Here is a 16,336-nt window from a genome sequence, read left to right on the forward strand (position 1 = left end):
ATGTCAGACAGAGAAAAACAAACACTGTATGATTTCACTCAATGTGGAAGATAAACTAACACAGGGACAAAGAGAACAGATTATTGGTTACCAGAGGGGAAGGGGGTTGGGGGTGGGCACAAGGGGTGAAGGGGCACATTTATATGGTGACTGACAAATAATGTACAACTGAAATTTAATAATGTTATAAACTATTATGACCTCAATAAAAAAAATTCACTGTTGTTAGGACAATAAGAAATTTCATTATTATTTCAAATTGGAATATCCTAATATTACCATTCTAGTTTAGTGTTTTAAATTCACTGCTCAGATGTTAATCAAAAACTCAGAATTTAGATTGTAAAATTTTATTGATATGGTCAAAAAGCAAACAGCCAGACATTTGGTTATCTTTGCCACTACAATGTATCATTTTGAATGGTATTTTAAAAATGCATAACAAATAATATTTAAACCATTACTAGAAAATTAAGAATCTACTTAAGGCACTTCTGATGAAAGCTAATTTCAAAATTTCAATAAAAGCAACACTATTCTAAGTGTAGTAAATCTGCTTTCCACAAATTTTAGCCAGAATGTAATTTTTCTCCTTACAGAAGAAGAATGTGCTCTTAAGGGAGACAAAACAAATACAAAACACTCATTCTTTCAATGCTCATGGCAAATTATCTGGAGCTATACAGATTACATGGCAGTAGTATTACCTTGGTCATTCTGTACAAATTAGGGCATCTTCATCTAAGTCTTGTAAGAATCACAGCATAAATTTATTTGGCCTGAGACAAGTACAAGAACAGCAGATAAGGAATCTAGAATCACATGATTTACATGGGAGTAATTAACAAAAATTAACTCCACTGAAGAGTAAGATGTCAAATATATCCCCCACCCACAAAATCTACTAACAGAAAGCTCACAGAAAGCATTTCTTCTTAGGCAATTATAGCCATCTCTTTCTGGTATTATATAAGACTTCTAGACCACACGGGAGGGTTATCAGATGGTGAATAGTAGCAGGCAGTCACAGTATTATTTTAATGTAATACTTCTAAGATTGCTTTAAAAATTTTTTTCACAATCATAATTCTCATATTTCCATAATAGTGGCATTTCAGGATACTCTTCATAACTATGGGGGTGTTATGGTTATAGCTAGACCTAATGATAACTCTCAACTTTCACTGTTCACAGAAATTTGGTTAGCAGATACGGTTATTTCCACTAAGAGAAAAAAGGACAAGACTCAAAACCTTTTCAACTGTTGACTTTGTTTCTCCACTTAAAGTGAGAGAGTGAAGGCTAAAACAATAGCGAACACAGAACAGCTTCCAAAAAACATTTACTTTCTCTTCACAGGCAACAACTCAATATTGCAGGATTTTCTTTTCCCAATCTAGGGGAGCCCTTTTCCTAAACACAAGGGTCAATAAAATATGTTGTAACTGTAATACAGAAATCAACTTAACCAGATGAGATTATTTTTTTTCCTTAGGTACAAATTAAATGCTGACAATCTCTAATTTGCAGAAACATTTTAGACAACTTTTAAGTTATACTGATCTTAGCACTATGGTACATTTTCATTAGAGAGGGGCCCAGCCTAAATAAAAGAAAACTAGGGAGACAGAATGAACCTGAAATCCTTCCAAATACAATGTAGTTAACACCACACTCATGCAGAAATCATATTCCTCTATTTAGGGATACTTTTTAATGCCTACAGCTACCAAGAAGCATAGATAGCACTGTATTCCAGTAGGAAAGATGGAGGAAGAGGAGGATTGGCTAGTCTTTTTTTCTAAAGGCTAGATGTGTACTCTGAAGAATGATAATTCCATTTTCAGAAGACCACATAGCACACATGATTTCTCTGCCCAAAACGAAAGATGTGCAAAGTATACACATCCACGCGAAGATGGAAAAGCTCAGAATGGATTCCTGATGCAGTTATCTGTCACAGGCATATGCAGGAAGACCTGGTCAGAACTTTTTTCTCCATCTTTGGATAAGATAATATAAAGTTACATGGCCAAAAGTTAACTAAGCAGTTTTGAACCTTGTTCTAATTAAAATGAAGTAGTAGTTTTTAAATTTTTATAATATACTTAATTCTACTAAATTAAATGTTCCATAAAGTTCATTGGGAAGGGAAGATTAAGAGGAGAATGGTATCCAAATACTTCATGATTTTGACAGGAAATTGCTTGTTAAGGCACTACACATCGTCTTTGGTTAAAGGAGTAACTATTCAAATCACTTGAAAAAAAAGAGGTAATACAAAATACACAAATTGCCTTCTTCTTTTCAAACACACACACGTTTTTCATTTTCTGATTTCCATTCCTCCAGTGTCTACATATCTCTGGCATCCTTTTTAACTCATCAGAAAGCTGAAAAAAAATATACCAATCTATTAGTTTTTCAAAGAAAAGTAGGCTTTACTGCTAATAAATATCTTGATTTTAACAGACCAAAGAGTGTTTGAGTGCATGTATTGAGTATCAATAACAAAAAGCAAAAACACTGAGATACTGAGGTAGTCTTAGGAGAACAGGAAAGAGACATAACCTCAAGTTAAACTATCTCCTGAAGACAGACACCAATTGAAGCAACCATGGTGATCGAATAGCAACACAAGTCCCAGCAAGATTACCCTTCCATCCCAGTTAGTATTCTATAGAGGAAAAATTATTTTAAAATATACATACACAGAATAAAAGTATAAAGTCGCAAGATTATAAGAATCAAAGTTCTAGTAGGTTTTGGTCTTAAGTTCGTAAGAAAAAAATGCAAAAGAAGATTAATTTATGTTGTTCATTGATTAAAAGGCACGTAGGAGTGTCACAATATAACAAATCGACCCAGGAGTTTTTCAAAATTATCTACAAAAAAACTTGTGTTAAAAACATGGGGCCAGCCCGGTGGCATAGCAGTTAAGTTTGCGCACTCTGCTTCAGCGGCCTGGGGTTCGCCAGATCAGATCCCGGGTGTGGACCTACGCACCACTTATCAAGCCAAGCTATGGCAGGTGTCCCACACAGAAAATAGAGGAAAATGGGCACAGATGTTAGCTCAGGGCCAAGCTTCCTCAGCAAAAAGAGGATTGGTGGCAGATGTTAGCTTAGGGCTAATCTTCCTCAAAAGAAAAAAAAAAGGAGGCTGGCCCAGTGGCATAGTGGTTAAGTTCATGTGCTCTGCTTTGGTGGCCCAGGGTTTGTGGGTTCCGATCCTGGGCACAGACCTACACACTGCTCATCAGGCCATGCTGTGGCGGCATCCCACATACGAAATAGAGGAAGACTGACACAGATGTTAGCTCAGGGCCAATCTTCCTCACCAAAATAAATAAATAAATAATAAATAAATAATAATAATATGAAGAATGAATTTGTGTCTCAAAAATATCACTTGATATACTTACCTGTAGTGTTCATAATACTTTATACAACAGGACAATGTTGTATTAAAAGAATAGGAATTATAGAAACTGGCAGCACTCAGATTATAAAACTAACTCACAACATCCCCCATTATGTAGGTACATTTCTCTTGGCTATTAAGTAAAGTCAAGAACTTATAACCAGGAGAGTAACGTCCTCCCTGAGCCTTAGAGATCTTTATGAACACTTCAAGCCGATTAGAACTTCTTAAACACTCTTTCTTAATACTTTCTACAAACTAGATTCTAATCAAATGTTCTATATATGCCATCTAAAGAGCCGTGAAAAGTAGAGGTTATAAGTTTAGAAAAAATTGGTTTAAAATAATTTCCTCCTCAAGAGGAAGCAGAGTATGCAGACAAGAAACTGTGTGAGTAGATATGATATAAAGTGTTCTAATCATTATGTGTTTTATAGATTTCTAGATTAGACGATGTCAGAATAATCCTGAAAGATGTTCCTGAGAAGTCCATACTATTGTCCATCATATCATAATTATCTTAAATTTTTATATGCAACATACCTAAATTAAAGACTATCTCTTTGCTTTAGAAGCTAGAATAGTTTGGAGGTAAAGCAAAAAGAAAATATTATAAAGCAACATCAACTCTAATTATTGCAGGTATAGGCAACCACTATATAAATGAAAAATAATCATACCTATATGGATATCCATGATATTTAGATCTGAAAATAGAGAGCATCCAACTGAAGAATAATACAACGAGTCCAATGCCAGCCACACACATTACTGCAGAAAAATGACAGGGGAGTAAAATGAGCATGTTTAGCATAATAAACAACCAGGACATAAATTTTAGTCTACGCTTCCAAGAGTGAAAAGCAAGGGCTATAAATCTCAACTTTCCAACAATTTTCATCCCCATTCTTATATTTTCAAGAGTCTGCCTTCCCTTTTAATTTGCTCCATTACATTATAATAGAGTAGCTCCATTTACATACTTGTGCAATTTAATTGTACGAAATAATGAATTTCTCTAGAGCCATCAATCAAGAATTTAGTGTTACAAACACTGTTTTACTACTGACAATAAAATCATTTATTCACTTATTAAACTTCTTTTAAATCCTTAAAACTGACCTTATTGTATTATGGATAAATACTGACTTAAAGACATTGATATCATTGTGACAGCCTCATTTGAAAGTATTTTATTCATGCACAGGCAATGACACTGCCTGTATGAGGAACGCATTCAACATGGATTCCTCATTTGAATAATGAGAGAAAAAAAAAAACAATTCCCAGCCCTAAATTCATAGCTCTCTTCCATTAATCTCGTACGCTCTGGTTTAGCATAGTAGTTGACGACCTTAACTCTAGATGCTGACCCCACAATGCTCAAGTATGACTGCCATAAATTGAGGCTATTTGAGACCCCGGACTAAGACTAGCTAAGAAGCACAAAGGTCGGGATGCGGGGAAGCATGTGTGCTAACAGTAACGGAAGCTCTAGAGAAACATACTTATTGGCCAATACTAAACACAACTTTTAGTTTTGTTATACTTAGGGAACAATTCTTTCTCCTTTTTAAATTTTCACACAATATGATTAGGGGCTAAAATGTAAATGTTAAACTTTTTTCTGAGTATTAACATATGCTCATTGTAGAAAACTTTTTTCCCTAATCAAATGCACACACATGTATATATACAGTATCACTACGTATACATGTTTGTATTCTACTTTTTTCACATAACATATCTACAAGTGCTTAGGGCAGTTCCTAGTACATTAAGTGCTAAATAAATGCTTATTATTTTTTTTTTTAGATTTTTTTTCCTTTTTCTCCCCAAAGCCCCCCCTCCCCAGTACATAGTTGTGTATTTTTAGTTGTGGGTCCTTCTAGTTGTGGCATGTGGGACGCCGCCTCAGCGTGGCTTGATGAACGGTGTCATGTCCGCGCCCAGGATCCAAACTGGCAAAACCCTGGGTCACCAAAGGAGAAGGCACGAACTTAACCACTCGGCCACGGGGCCAGCCCCAAGAAATGCTTATTATTATTAGTGATTATTTCATTACGTTAGAATCTTAAAAGTAGATCAAATTATGATTATATTAATATATGTGGCCAAAATGTTTTACAATTTAAACTCAGGCCAGTAGTGTAGTACCCAGATGACCTTTTCTTAACAATGAATACTGAAATAGAAATTTTTTAAAATCTTTTTTTAATTGAGGTAACATTGGGTTATAACATTATATAAATTTCAGGTGTACATCATTATATTTTGACTTCTGTATAGACTACATCATCTTCACCAGCAAAAGTCTAGTGAAATAGACAATTTTTTAAAAGTTAGCCAATGAAAGGATATATATTGTCTGGATAAAAAAATTGATATATTAGTTCTGTTTTTCTAATATGTAAAAATTCATTTCAATTTAGCAAAATAAGCATCTCCTAAATTTTGAAATCCAATGTCATCTTCTCTTGTAGAAGAAAAAGTAATTACACTTTATTTAGCTAGGTTTTTTTTTTTTTCTTTTTTGCAGGGAAAGATTTGCCCTGAGCTGACTCTTGTTTTTTTTTTTTTCCCCTCCCCAAAGCCCCACTGCATGGTTGTATATCCTAGTGGTAAGTCCTTCTAGTTCTTCTATGTGAGCCATTGCCACAGTATGGTAACTCACAGATGGGTGGTGTGGTTCTGTGCCTGAGAAATGAACCTGGGCTGCTGAAGTGGTGAGAGTACCAAACTTTAATCACTACACCATCAGGGCTGGCTCATAGGTAGATTAATTTTGATGACATTCAACTTTTTAACCATAAAAGGAAAACTCTTGAATTAAACTGATTTTCATGTAAGTAAAATAAAATTACAGCGTTAGAATTTCTTTGCAACAAATAACAATGTGTGAATATTCTAATATATAAAATGTTCATGCAAAGCAAAGGGAAAAGGACTAAAGCTCTAAGAGATAAATGGTAAAGACAAAAAGATATTTTAAATAAGGGAAAACACAAACAGCTAATAAACGTTTAAGAAGATATTCAACTTCACTAATAACCAAAGAAGTACAAAATATTATAACATTTTCCCCTTATCTGATTAGCAAATACACACACACATTTTTAATGAACTTATCTAAAGCTGATAAAATTACAGTGAAACAAGCATTCTTAAATACCACTAGTAGGAATCTAAATTATACCATTTGGGGAAAGAATTTAGCATCATCAGTTTACAACGCCAAAAGAATTGAAAATACTTATATACAGGACCACACAATCATTCTACGTCTAGGAATCTACCTTAAGGAATTAATATGAAATGAGGATAAAGCTTAATATACCATGATAGTCACTAAAGATGTATTTATTATAAGGACAGTTAGAAAAAAACCGAACATTTAACAAAATCAGAATGGTTAAGTAAATTACAGTATATAGAGAATAAATTTAGAATTATGTATAGGAAAATATTTATTAGTGAATTATTTACCTCCAGTTAAAAAGGGGTGTATAAGATTCTTAAAGATGTTCTTACAAATGGAAGGAACTACTACAACGTTAAAATTATTAGTTTTTCAATGGTGGAATAACGGATAACTTTCCTCCCAAATGTTTCATACTCCTATTTTTCCCCACATTTTCTACAATGAGCATATATTACTTTTATAGTAGTAAAGAAGTAAAATAACATACTTATAACTAAGGGGGGAAGTGATTAAGAGGACCTTCTTTTTTCTGTATCAAAGGCAGAACTGTTACATTTTGGCATATGATATCACTTACTCTTTCGCTTTCCAATATCCATGTCAGATGTAGCAGCTTCACATAAAAGCACCATCCCTAAGGTAACCCCACCGTCTTAGAAAAATTGTTTAAGGAGAAATTCACAGACACAAATGACATACCACTTTAATATTCCTAGTCTTTCATGAAGAAAATTAGAGTGAATATATAAACTTTCAACTCTTAATTACAAAAAATTGTAACAAAAAATAAGTAGTCTTGTGTCTATACAGCATGACAATTATTTACTATGAAGATAAAATAAAAATATTAAGGTTGGAAAATTACTTCATTTGTATACATAAAAACTGATATTTTAAATAAATGTCCCATTATAATTTATGGATGAACTATGAGTCTTCCTGAAATTGTACTTTGAAATAACCTTCCCGGACATTCTTCCAACTATTGCTCCAACCTCATACACATTTAAAAATATTAAATAGCCCTTTTGAATAATATTTCAACCACCCCCCAAAAAAGAACACACTTGAAATGTGCACCATTTAGAGAATATTAACTAATTTTTATTTGAAAAATAACTTCCCAAAAATTCTCCAGAATTTCAACAATTAGCCTTTAAAGCATGAATTAGTACTAACCTAATTTCGTCCTATTCTAATAAAAAAAGAAAATCACACATGCCATGACCTCACTTTTATTCAGCTGAATATAGAAGCTACATAAATACAAAATAGACTACTTATGCAAATAGGTAAACACATGGCATGGCTGAATGCTAAAATAAGCAAAATCAAATTTTAAACCAAACAGAATGTGTTCTAGCAGAAAAGAGAGATTCACTCTGCAGTTTGGTGAATATAAACAGCAGTTAAAAATGCCCAAATTAATTATGCATACACATGCATATTGTATGCTACCGTATGTGGGTATAATTAAGCAGAAAGGGAAAAAAAGGTGTTGAGATAAGGCCTGCCTTTCTAATTGGCTCTCTAATCTGTCTATTCCTCCCTTCATTACCACCTTGCCCTCTCTTGTCAATAGCCTCTTGTTAGGGATGACACCTATTCATCATGCTTTCAGTTGCTTAGCCAAGTCTTCTTCTCCAGCAATTCCATTTTTCTTACTGAGGTTCTTTATATCCAGGTACGTGTAAAGATCGATCCTTTCTATAGGCTTTGGTTGTAGGGTACTCTGATTAACGGCTGAGACTTTGTTTTTGGAAGGGTTTTTGTATCACGGTCTATACGCTTTTTCTTTGAATGAGCTTTTCATCTTGCAACACACCACTAAGATCTTGGTGTGCTTTTCTCAGCTATCAAGAGCTCTGATGCCCTTCCATATGCATTGTTTCATTTCATTTATTAATTCTTTAAACTTTTACTAACACTGCTTACTATGTGGCAGGCACTATTAGCTGTTAGTTGGACAAAAGACAGACTCCTCCGACAAGTTTACACTCTAGTGGAGGATATAAACAATGAAATAAATATAAATAATTACATAATCATGATTAAATGTTACTCTGGGAAAATGGAATAGAAAATAGAGGAGGCGGTAGTTCATAACATACAAGAACTAGGTTATTAAATGAGCTAGCGGAATTAAAGTACATTATATATGATAAAGACATTTGCATAAAATGAAGCATAATTACAAAATTGTGGGAAAATGTTTAAATCAGTTTGATTATTATTGTCCAAGGTAGATTTAAACAATTACCTACAATTCCTTTGCCTATTGAATTCGCAGTTTAAAAAATGAGAATACGTAATGAAGGTGAGCACTTGCCAGAGACATCAGTGCACATATACATTTCTGGCAGCAAACCTTATTCCTCTCTTTTTGTAGCAAAATCCTTTTGAAAAACAATTTGAACAAAACATCAAGAGCAATAGACAGACTCATATGCTTTGTTTCAAACCTTACTTCTGGGGATTTGGAGATATGCCAAATTACTTTTATATCCAAAAAAACATTCTTCGTAACGTTCAACAATAGGAGAATAATGGAATTATGATATATCCATTATATAAACATCAAGAATGATGATTATTTTTCCTTTTCCTTGCCTATATTTTCTCATTTCTCTGTAATTCTCATGCACATTTGTAACTATGAAGGCCATACAACAATACAGAAAATGCTTATAATACATTAAGAAACCAAACGCCATGCAAAGAATGTCTGTAACTGCAAAAACAAGGAACTCCTCTCCCCCAAGAAAATACATAAAGGCAAAGAATTCAAGAGAACATGCAAAAATAAACATAGATTTTACTATTAGGGTTTTAGATCATGGGTGAAATGAACCTGTGAACTTAACCACTGTGCCACCGGGCTGGCCCCTAAAATATAATTTTAAAAGTTGCTTAATAGATCAGGCAACTCATTATATAGTTTGCTTTATTAATCATGTAGTAAATTGTACAATATTAAAATAACAATAAATATGTGGATATTTTCCAAAATCGTAACTGCTATGTAGTAGTAGTCTCATTCTATTAATTCTTACCAACATGGTAACTTTTGAGTCTTTAGGCTTTGTGTCCACTAAAAAAAATAATGGGGTTTTAAGTCTTCTGTAAAGTTCCCTACCTCTGACAAAGTTGAATAGCCTTATTTATCGTCTCACCATCAGACCTAGTACACAGTACTGAAGGAACTATCTTGTATCTGTACAAATGTCTGTACTGTCTGTTTGTCCCAGTACTATAAGCTCCTTAGAAAAATCATGCATTCACAGCACTTAGCAAAATAATTGCTCGGAACATATTGCCTGGATCTTCCCAACCACTACCAAAATAGCAAAAACAAAATAAGGAAAAAAGCATCACCCTGAAAAAAATCCCCATTTTGTATCCTGTTAACCAAATTTACAAGAAATTCTATATTCTAACAGGCTTGTAATCTGTTCAAATATATGTGAACCTTAAGCTAAAGTCTATCCTTTAGGCAAGAAGGAAAAAGTAAGAAAACCCAATTTCTTAAACTTCTTATATAATCATATTTAAAGATTTAGGACAAAGCTAAAAGACTAACAAACCACAAATCAATTAACTAATACTTTACAATTTTAACTGCCCTTTTGCTCCACTGTTGAAATTCAAAGTACAATTAACTGAGACCATTTCCAGATATTGAAAAATTTCCAAGGTATAATAATGTGCTTATCCACCAAACCACAAATGAACATTTTCAACCTAAATTTTGAAATAATCTGAAATAAGTCAGAGAAACACAAATACCATAGGATCTCTCTTATATGTAGACTCTAAAATATATATATATTATATATATAAAAATCAAGCTCATAGATACAGGGAATAGAGCGGTGGGTACCAGTAATGGAGGGTAGGGGATGGGAGAAATAGGTTAACTGTTTTTTTTGTTTTGTTTTTTGAGTTTACATAAATTGAATTAAAAAAATAAATTTTAAGATTTGAAAAAAACATAAGGTTTGGGTAATATTTTTCCTGCAACCTTCTTTCTTATCACAGGGACTAGGCATTTATTACTAGATTAATCTTTTTAGCCCATCATTCCATGTGTGAATAGATTAACTCTCCTGGCTCTGAGCCGGATTTTAAACAATGAATTTATTTTCCACATTACATACGAACATTGTTTTGAGAAAATATAATTATTCCAAATGTCCTTCAATTAAAACCAAAAGCTTTATTTTTTTCAGAATGTTTCCCTTAAATTACCTCTATTAAATCACCAACATAGTAAAATAAAACAGGGAAAGATATACATAAACATTTACTAATGGTGGTTTTGATTTTTTTCTTTATACTTACGTGTATTTTCTAAATTTTCTTTAATTAACTTGTATTGCTTTTATAATCAGAAAAATATTTTTCTTTTTTCAAGGGATTCAATTACTCATATTGGTTGTAATCACCTTCAAAGTTCTTAGCATATTCTTAGCTAGCACAACCCATTTTCAATAGAGTAAGGGTTGAACTAGATGACCTCTAAGTCATCTCGATGGTGAGATAAGAAGGTAGGGCAAATGACTTTACCATCAGGTCACTGGGCAGATTCTCTACCAGCCTGGGCTACAACTGATTCCAATATGTCAATGTCAGGACCCTTGGCTGAGAAGCACGACTCCAGGAACATTACATTTGTTCACCTTGTTCATTTGTCCTACAGACTCACTGCTAATATATTCAGGTGGGTAAACTATGTTCAGTAATACTATGAAATTTAGACTCTTAGCTATCTGATGTCACTGTTACCTATCCTTGCAGCTTACAGAGGCACCAATTTTCAGATGTGAGAAAGTAAAAATTAGCTGAGACTGAGAAAGTAAAAATCTGCCCTGCCACTCAAGAGGACTAGACAACATACATACAAAGCAGCCACAAAGTTCACAGGAAAGAATCTTTCTCCCTAGGATGCGCTGCAGCTATAAAAGGTCAAAACAACCTTTGCGTAACTACTGTTTTCTTACTCAATGAGGAACACTGTTTTCTAAAATCACAGACTGACTCAAATTATAAGGAAATTTTATAAGAAGAAACACTCCATTCTTGCCTGGAGGATATAAGTCACCCAATTTACAAGTACAATTTCCAAGTAGCCTCAATTTACAACCAAAATACAGAGCTTCAAATAAGGAGTTTCTGAAGACAAAATCTGACATTTATCTGAACTTTGTAGTTTCCAGAAACAGAACCCTGGGTCCACTTCACAGTGCAGACCAGACGCTGACCCCTTTACACTTAGCCTGGCTTTGCTTAGAGCTTATCAAAACATTGCTTCATGCTCATTTCACCTAAGCTCCACCCTTTCCCCAAATCCTATCACCCTCTTTCCTTAGGTAAGATGTCCCATGGTTCCTCTGATGTGCAGTCTCCCTTGTAGCAACGATCCATTAAACTTGGCTTTATCAGACTGCAGGTTTGTCCCTGATGGTCTTTAGCTGATTGGGCTAAGACAGATGACACAGTAATATCATTCCAAAGATATTACGACTTGCATTAATAAAAGAGTAGCCTCAATCAAATGCTGTAGAGAGAATACCAGAAATGTGAGAAAGTACGCAGCACCAAGGACTCATTACAAAAAGGATACTAAACAGAAGAACAATGTGTGTTTCAGCTACAAACTGGGCTTGGCTGCTTCCATGGATATAATTCTGGGGGAAAAAAGATAAAATTAAATTTTTAAGTATACATTAAATTTTGGTATCCTAATCCTAAAATGGGCTATTTTCAAACCCTATCAAATTATTAATTCACTTGACATATGTAAGCATTCTGTCTGTGGCATTCAATAGTAAGTTTGGCTAAAGTAAAAGCTGTTTCTGTGTTATTTATGATTTATCTGTCTTTGTATTGTACTTATACTATGTTTTCAACAATGGAATATATGAGAAAAACAGTATTTCAGTGTACAAGACCATGAGGTACAATAATGTCAACTCCATGAAGACAGGGACTGTTTTTCTTGTTTATCCCTATGTCTAATAATACCTAGCACAGTGCCTAGAAACAGTAGATGCTCAAGTACTTGACCAATTATTCTATTTAGTTGAAAGCTAACTTTCCTTCTTAGAAAGCTTAGTCAAAAGGACTCACCAAATGGGATAAGGAACTTCCCACTTTAAAGAGCACTGCACTGTCTTTTCCGCAACTGAAGCTTAACACAGAGAGATTGAAAAGTCAAAACTAAATCTAGTTCCTTCTATACATGCAGGCACTGGTCTCAAAAGATGATCATCATTACGGTTAACTTTAGTGTACAATGGAAGGAAGTCCTGGACTTCCCTTACCACATGTCCCGTGTGAGGATTCTTATGAGCATACGGTGGTCCTCTTATATGGTTCCACATTTGACCAGACGTCATAGCAAGCACAAAACACTAGGAAACAAAAAATAATGAAATATTCATATAACATGGTGAAGCTGTTCCCACCTTGATTAGGCATATGAAAAGTGCATCTGCTCAAATAATACATGAAGAAAACTTTTTCAGAAAAAATATTTCTTGATTAAGGCTTATGTTTCACCATAAAGTTCATCACAAGAATCAATAATATTTACTTCAAAAGGAAAACACTTTTAAAATTATAAAGAAGCTGACACAAGTTTCAAAATGAAATACTGAAAAGCCTTTTAGAAGAACATTTTCAAAAGAATTACATGTTATCATAGGGGTAACAGTCTACTATTTAGGCTGAATAAAAACTGAGTATAATCAGCTCCTCCAAGCTCTGGCCATCCTAATGAGATCATGGAGGAAACAAACTGATTTTAAGGGATAAAATAAAGACATATAAAATCCTTTCCCAAAGCTAAGAAATAAACAAAATGCTACTTAACAATACAGTATTAGTTTTACTCAAGTTTTCTTCTAAAATTCACTCACCAAAGCTGCAAAAGCCCATCCAGTTTTATTAAAGAGAAATTCCATATTGCTTCTTCGAAGATACACAAGTCCACCAATAATAGCCAAAAGCAATCCCAACATAAGGGGACCAGCGTAATTTGGGGGTCTAATTACTCTAATCTAACAGAAAGGAGAGAAAAACATTTTAAAGTATGAAATTTATTCATTAATAAATCAAAATAATTTGAAACTAAAGTAATCAAAATTACTATGGCTACTTTTAGGAAAAATTACACTTTTTTCTTTCCAACCTAACCAAAATAGTCTACAATGTAGCCTAAAATGGGATGGAATAGCTACCATATTCTGTTTAACCACAACATAACATTTTTAGATTAAGAAGTATTTGCCAAGTAACTAGATAGTCCATGGATTTAGTAAGGTCAAAAGAGTGGCTTCCATGCTGAATTCAATAAAGTAATAGAGGATGTTTTGTAATGTCACTCTTTCATCAGGATGATTCTGTTAAACGCTACTTAAGAAGGGACTGCCAAACTATTACCACCTCAGTGATATGGTGACAAGACCAAGTAGGACCTCCTAGTAAGGTTCAAAGTGGATAATGGCAAAGTAACTCTCTACAAAGTAGGGAATCTTACATTGACATCAGTTCTGTCAGCAATCCACCGGGCAATCTGCTCAGCTGAGAAACCGCGCACCTGCAACTCGTATGTATCACCCCGTTTGGGTTTCCCTTTTGCAGGAAAGTTGATGAAAGTTGGAGCTGAATTCATGTTTAGCTGAATAAAAAGTAGTCCATGAAAATATGTTATCAACAAAATAATCTTAACAGCAAATATTATCTTGAAATTTAGGCATTTTACAAATATGAGGAATCCAGGTTTAAGTAGGTTAAGTGATTTGCCTAAGGAAAGTGCTAAGTGCCGGAGCCAGGATTCAAACCCAAGGCTCCCTATGACCTCAATTAGTATACTTTACTGACCAAATGTAAATTCCTAGCTAAGAAACCTACATTTTACTCCTTTAGAATAGAAAATCTCCCATACCACAAGCATTTTAATCTGCTCAGAGATTATGCAAAAAATACATTTATGGGCCGGCCCCGTGGCCAAGCGGCGAAGTTCGTGCACTCTGCTTCAGTAGCCCAGGGTTTCACTGGTTCGGATCCAGGGCAGACATGGCACCGCTCATCAGGGCACGTTGAGGCGGCGTCCCACATGCCACAACTAGAAGGACCCACAACTAAAATATACAACTATGTACTGGGGGAATTTGGGGAGGAAAAAAAAAAGAATACATTTATGAGAACTAAAATGGCCTTATGTAGCTGAGGCATGCTCCAAATATAGTACAATCTCAATTTGGAGGAAACAAGATCAGGATAAGATAGTGCTCTAAAATCGCAGTGAAAACCAATACCAAATGGTAGTCATATGCAGAAATAGTCAATTCTAAAAAGTTCATAAATGTTTACTGATAAGCATCACATTTCTGTATTCTCTATCATGAGACCCTGGTATGCTTAAAAAGACAACAGAATTGCTAAGGTAAATAAACTATGACTGACTCATGTGCATTATATCTTTCTTGACATGATATAAGTGTACTTGTGGAAAACAGAAAGTCTGACTAAGTCCAGGGAGAAGATGCTGACTAACAGATGCAAACACTCGGGTTCCCTAAGCAGGTACTCTATAGTGGAGATTGGCTTGTGTAAGACAATTATAACTTAAAGACATCAGCCAATAAAATAATCCAACTCCCTTGCTTTGATTTTATATTTAAAACCCTTCTAACAGTAATTTTTCAGACTTTTCCATAAGGGGAAAGGGTATACTGATTAGTGGATATGATTATTTTGGTCTCTTTGGCGGTATAATATATTGAATCAATGAATAAATGGAGCAGCCCTTTGGTCACCCATGTCCGTGGATTATGATGGTTTGGTGAGTGTGCACAAAGTCTCTAGAGCTAGATAAATTCCAGCTACACTGTTAACACTCAATTTCTGAGTCTGCAAAGCTAAGAACCAGACCCTGGACAGTGTTCACTCCACCAAACTGCTGCCCAAATTTTAGGCCAAAGTCTTCAATGTTTGTTTGGCTTTACCACCTCTGAACTTTAAAAAAAAAATATGTCTAGAAAAACTAGGTAATACATGAATCCATTTCCCTTATGAAATTTTAAAAAAACTTGCAGGGTTATAAGGACCAATCTCAGTCCATTCTGGCAGCCACTGTTACCATTTCTAGACCTTTCTGAATTTATTCATATACATGTTTATGTACCAACAGAAAACATAATACTGCTTTCTGTCTGCTTTTTTTCTTTCTTTCTTTTTTTTGGTGAGGAAGATTTGCTTTGAGCTAAGGTATGTTGCCAGTCTTCCTCTTTTTGTATATGAGGTGCCACTACATCATTGCCACCAACAGACAAATGGTATAGGTCTGCACCTGGTAACCAAACCCAGGACGCCAAAGCAGAGCATGCCAAACTTAACCACTAGGCCTGGCCCTGTATCTGCTTTATTTCAACACAAATGGTGTATCGACTGTATTATTCTGCAGTTTGCTTTTTTTATTCAATCATGTTTGAGAGATCTATCCATGATAGTACATATATATAAACCTCACTCTCACAGTTTACTAAGTAATTATGCTATTGTTGGACTTTTAGGTTTTTTCCTTTTTCCAATTAAAAATAATGTTGCCATGTACATATCTCCCTGTATACATGTGAGTGTTTCTCCAGAATTGGAATTATTAGGTCGTAGGGCAGAAACATCTTAAATTAAAATGGATACAGCCAA

General features: G+C 34.4%; 1 protein-coding gene across 1 annotated transcript in view; it reads right to left on the reverse strand.

Moving 5' to 3' along the window:
- Window positions 1-334: 334 nt before the first annotated feature.
- The window catches only part of MAGT1 (magnesium transporter 1), a 44,474-nt gene continuing 28,472 nt past the window's right edge, over window positions 335-16,336 (reverse strand). Inside the window, exons 4-10 of the mRNA XM_001501635.7 lie at window positions 14,166-14,306; window positions 13,546-13,686; window positions 12,949-13,038; window positions 12,249-12,312; window positions 7,203-7,277; window positions 4,104-4,194; window positions 335-2,393 (exon numbers count right to left, since the gene is read on the reverse strand). Of these exons, the coding sequence (XP_001501685.2) occupies window positions 2,378-2,393; window positions 4,104-4,194; window positions 7,203-7,277; window positions 12,249-12,312; window positions 12,949-13,038; window positions 13,546-13,686; window positions 14,166-14,306 (618 nt within the window). The 3' untranslated portion in view covers window positions 335-2,377. The remainder of the gene's footprint in view (window positions 2,394-4,103; window positions 4,195-7,202; window positions 7,278-12,248; window positions 12,313-12,948; window positions 13,039-13,545; window positions 13,687-14,165; window positions 14,307-16,336) is intronic.

The sequence above is a fragment of the Equus caballus genome, chromosome X (genome assembly GCF_041296265.1).
Source record: "Equus caballus isolate H_3958 breed thoroughbred chromosome X, TB-T2T, whole genome shotgun sequence".
Classification (NCBI taxonomy): domain Eukaryota; kingdom Metazoa; phylum Chordata; class Mammalia; order Perissodactyla; family Equidae; genus Equus; species Equus caballus.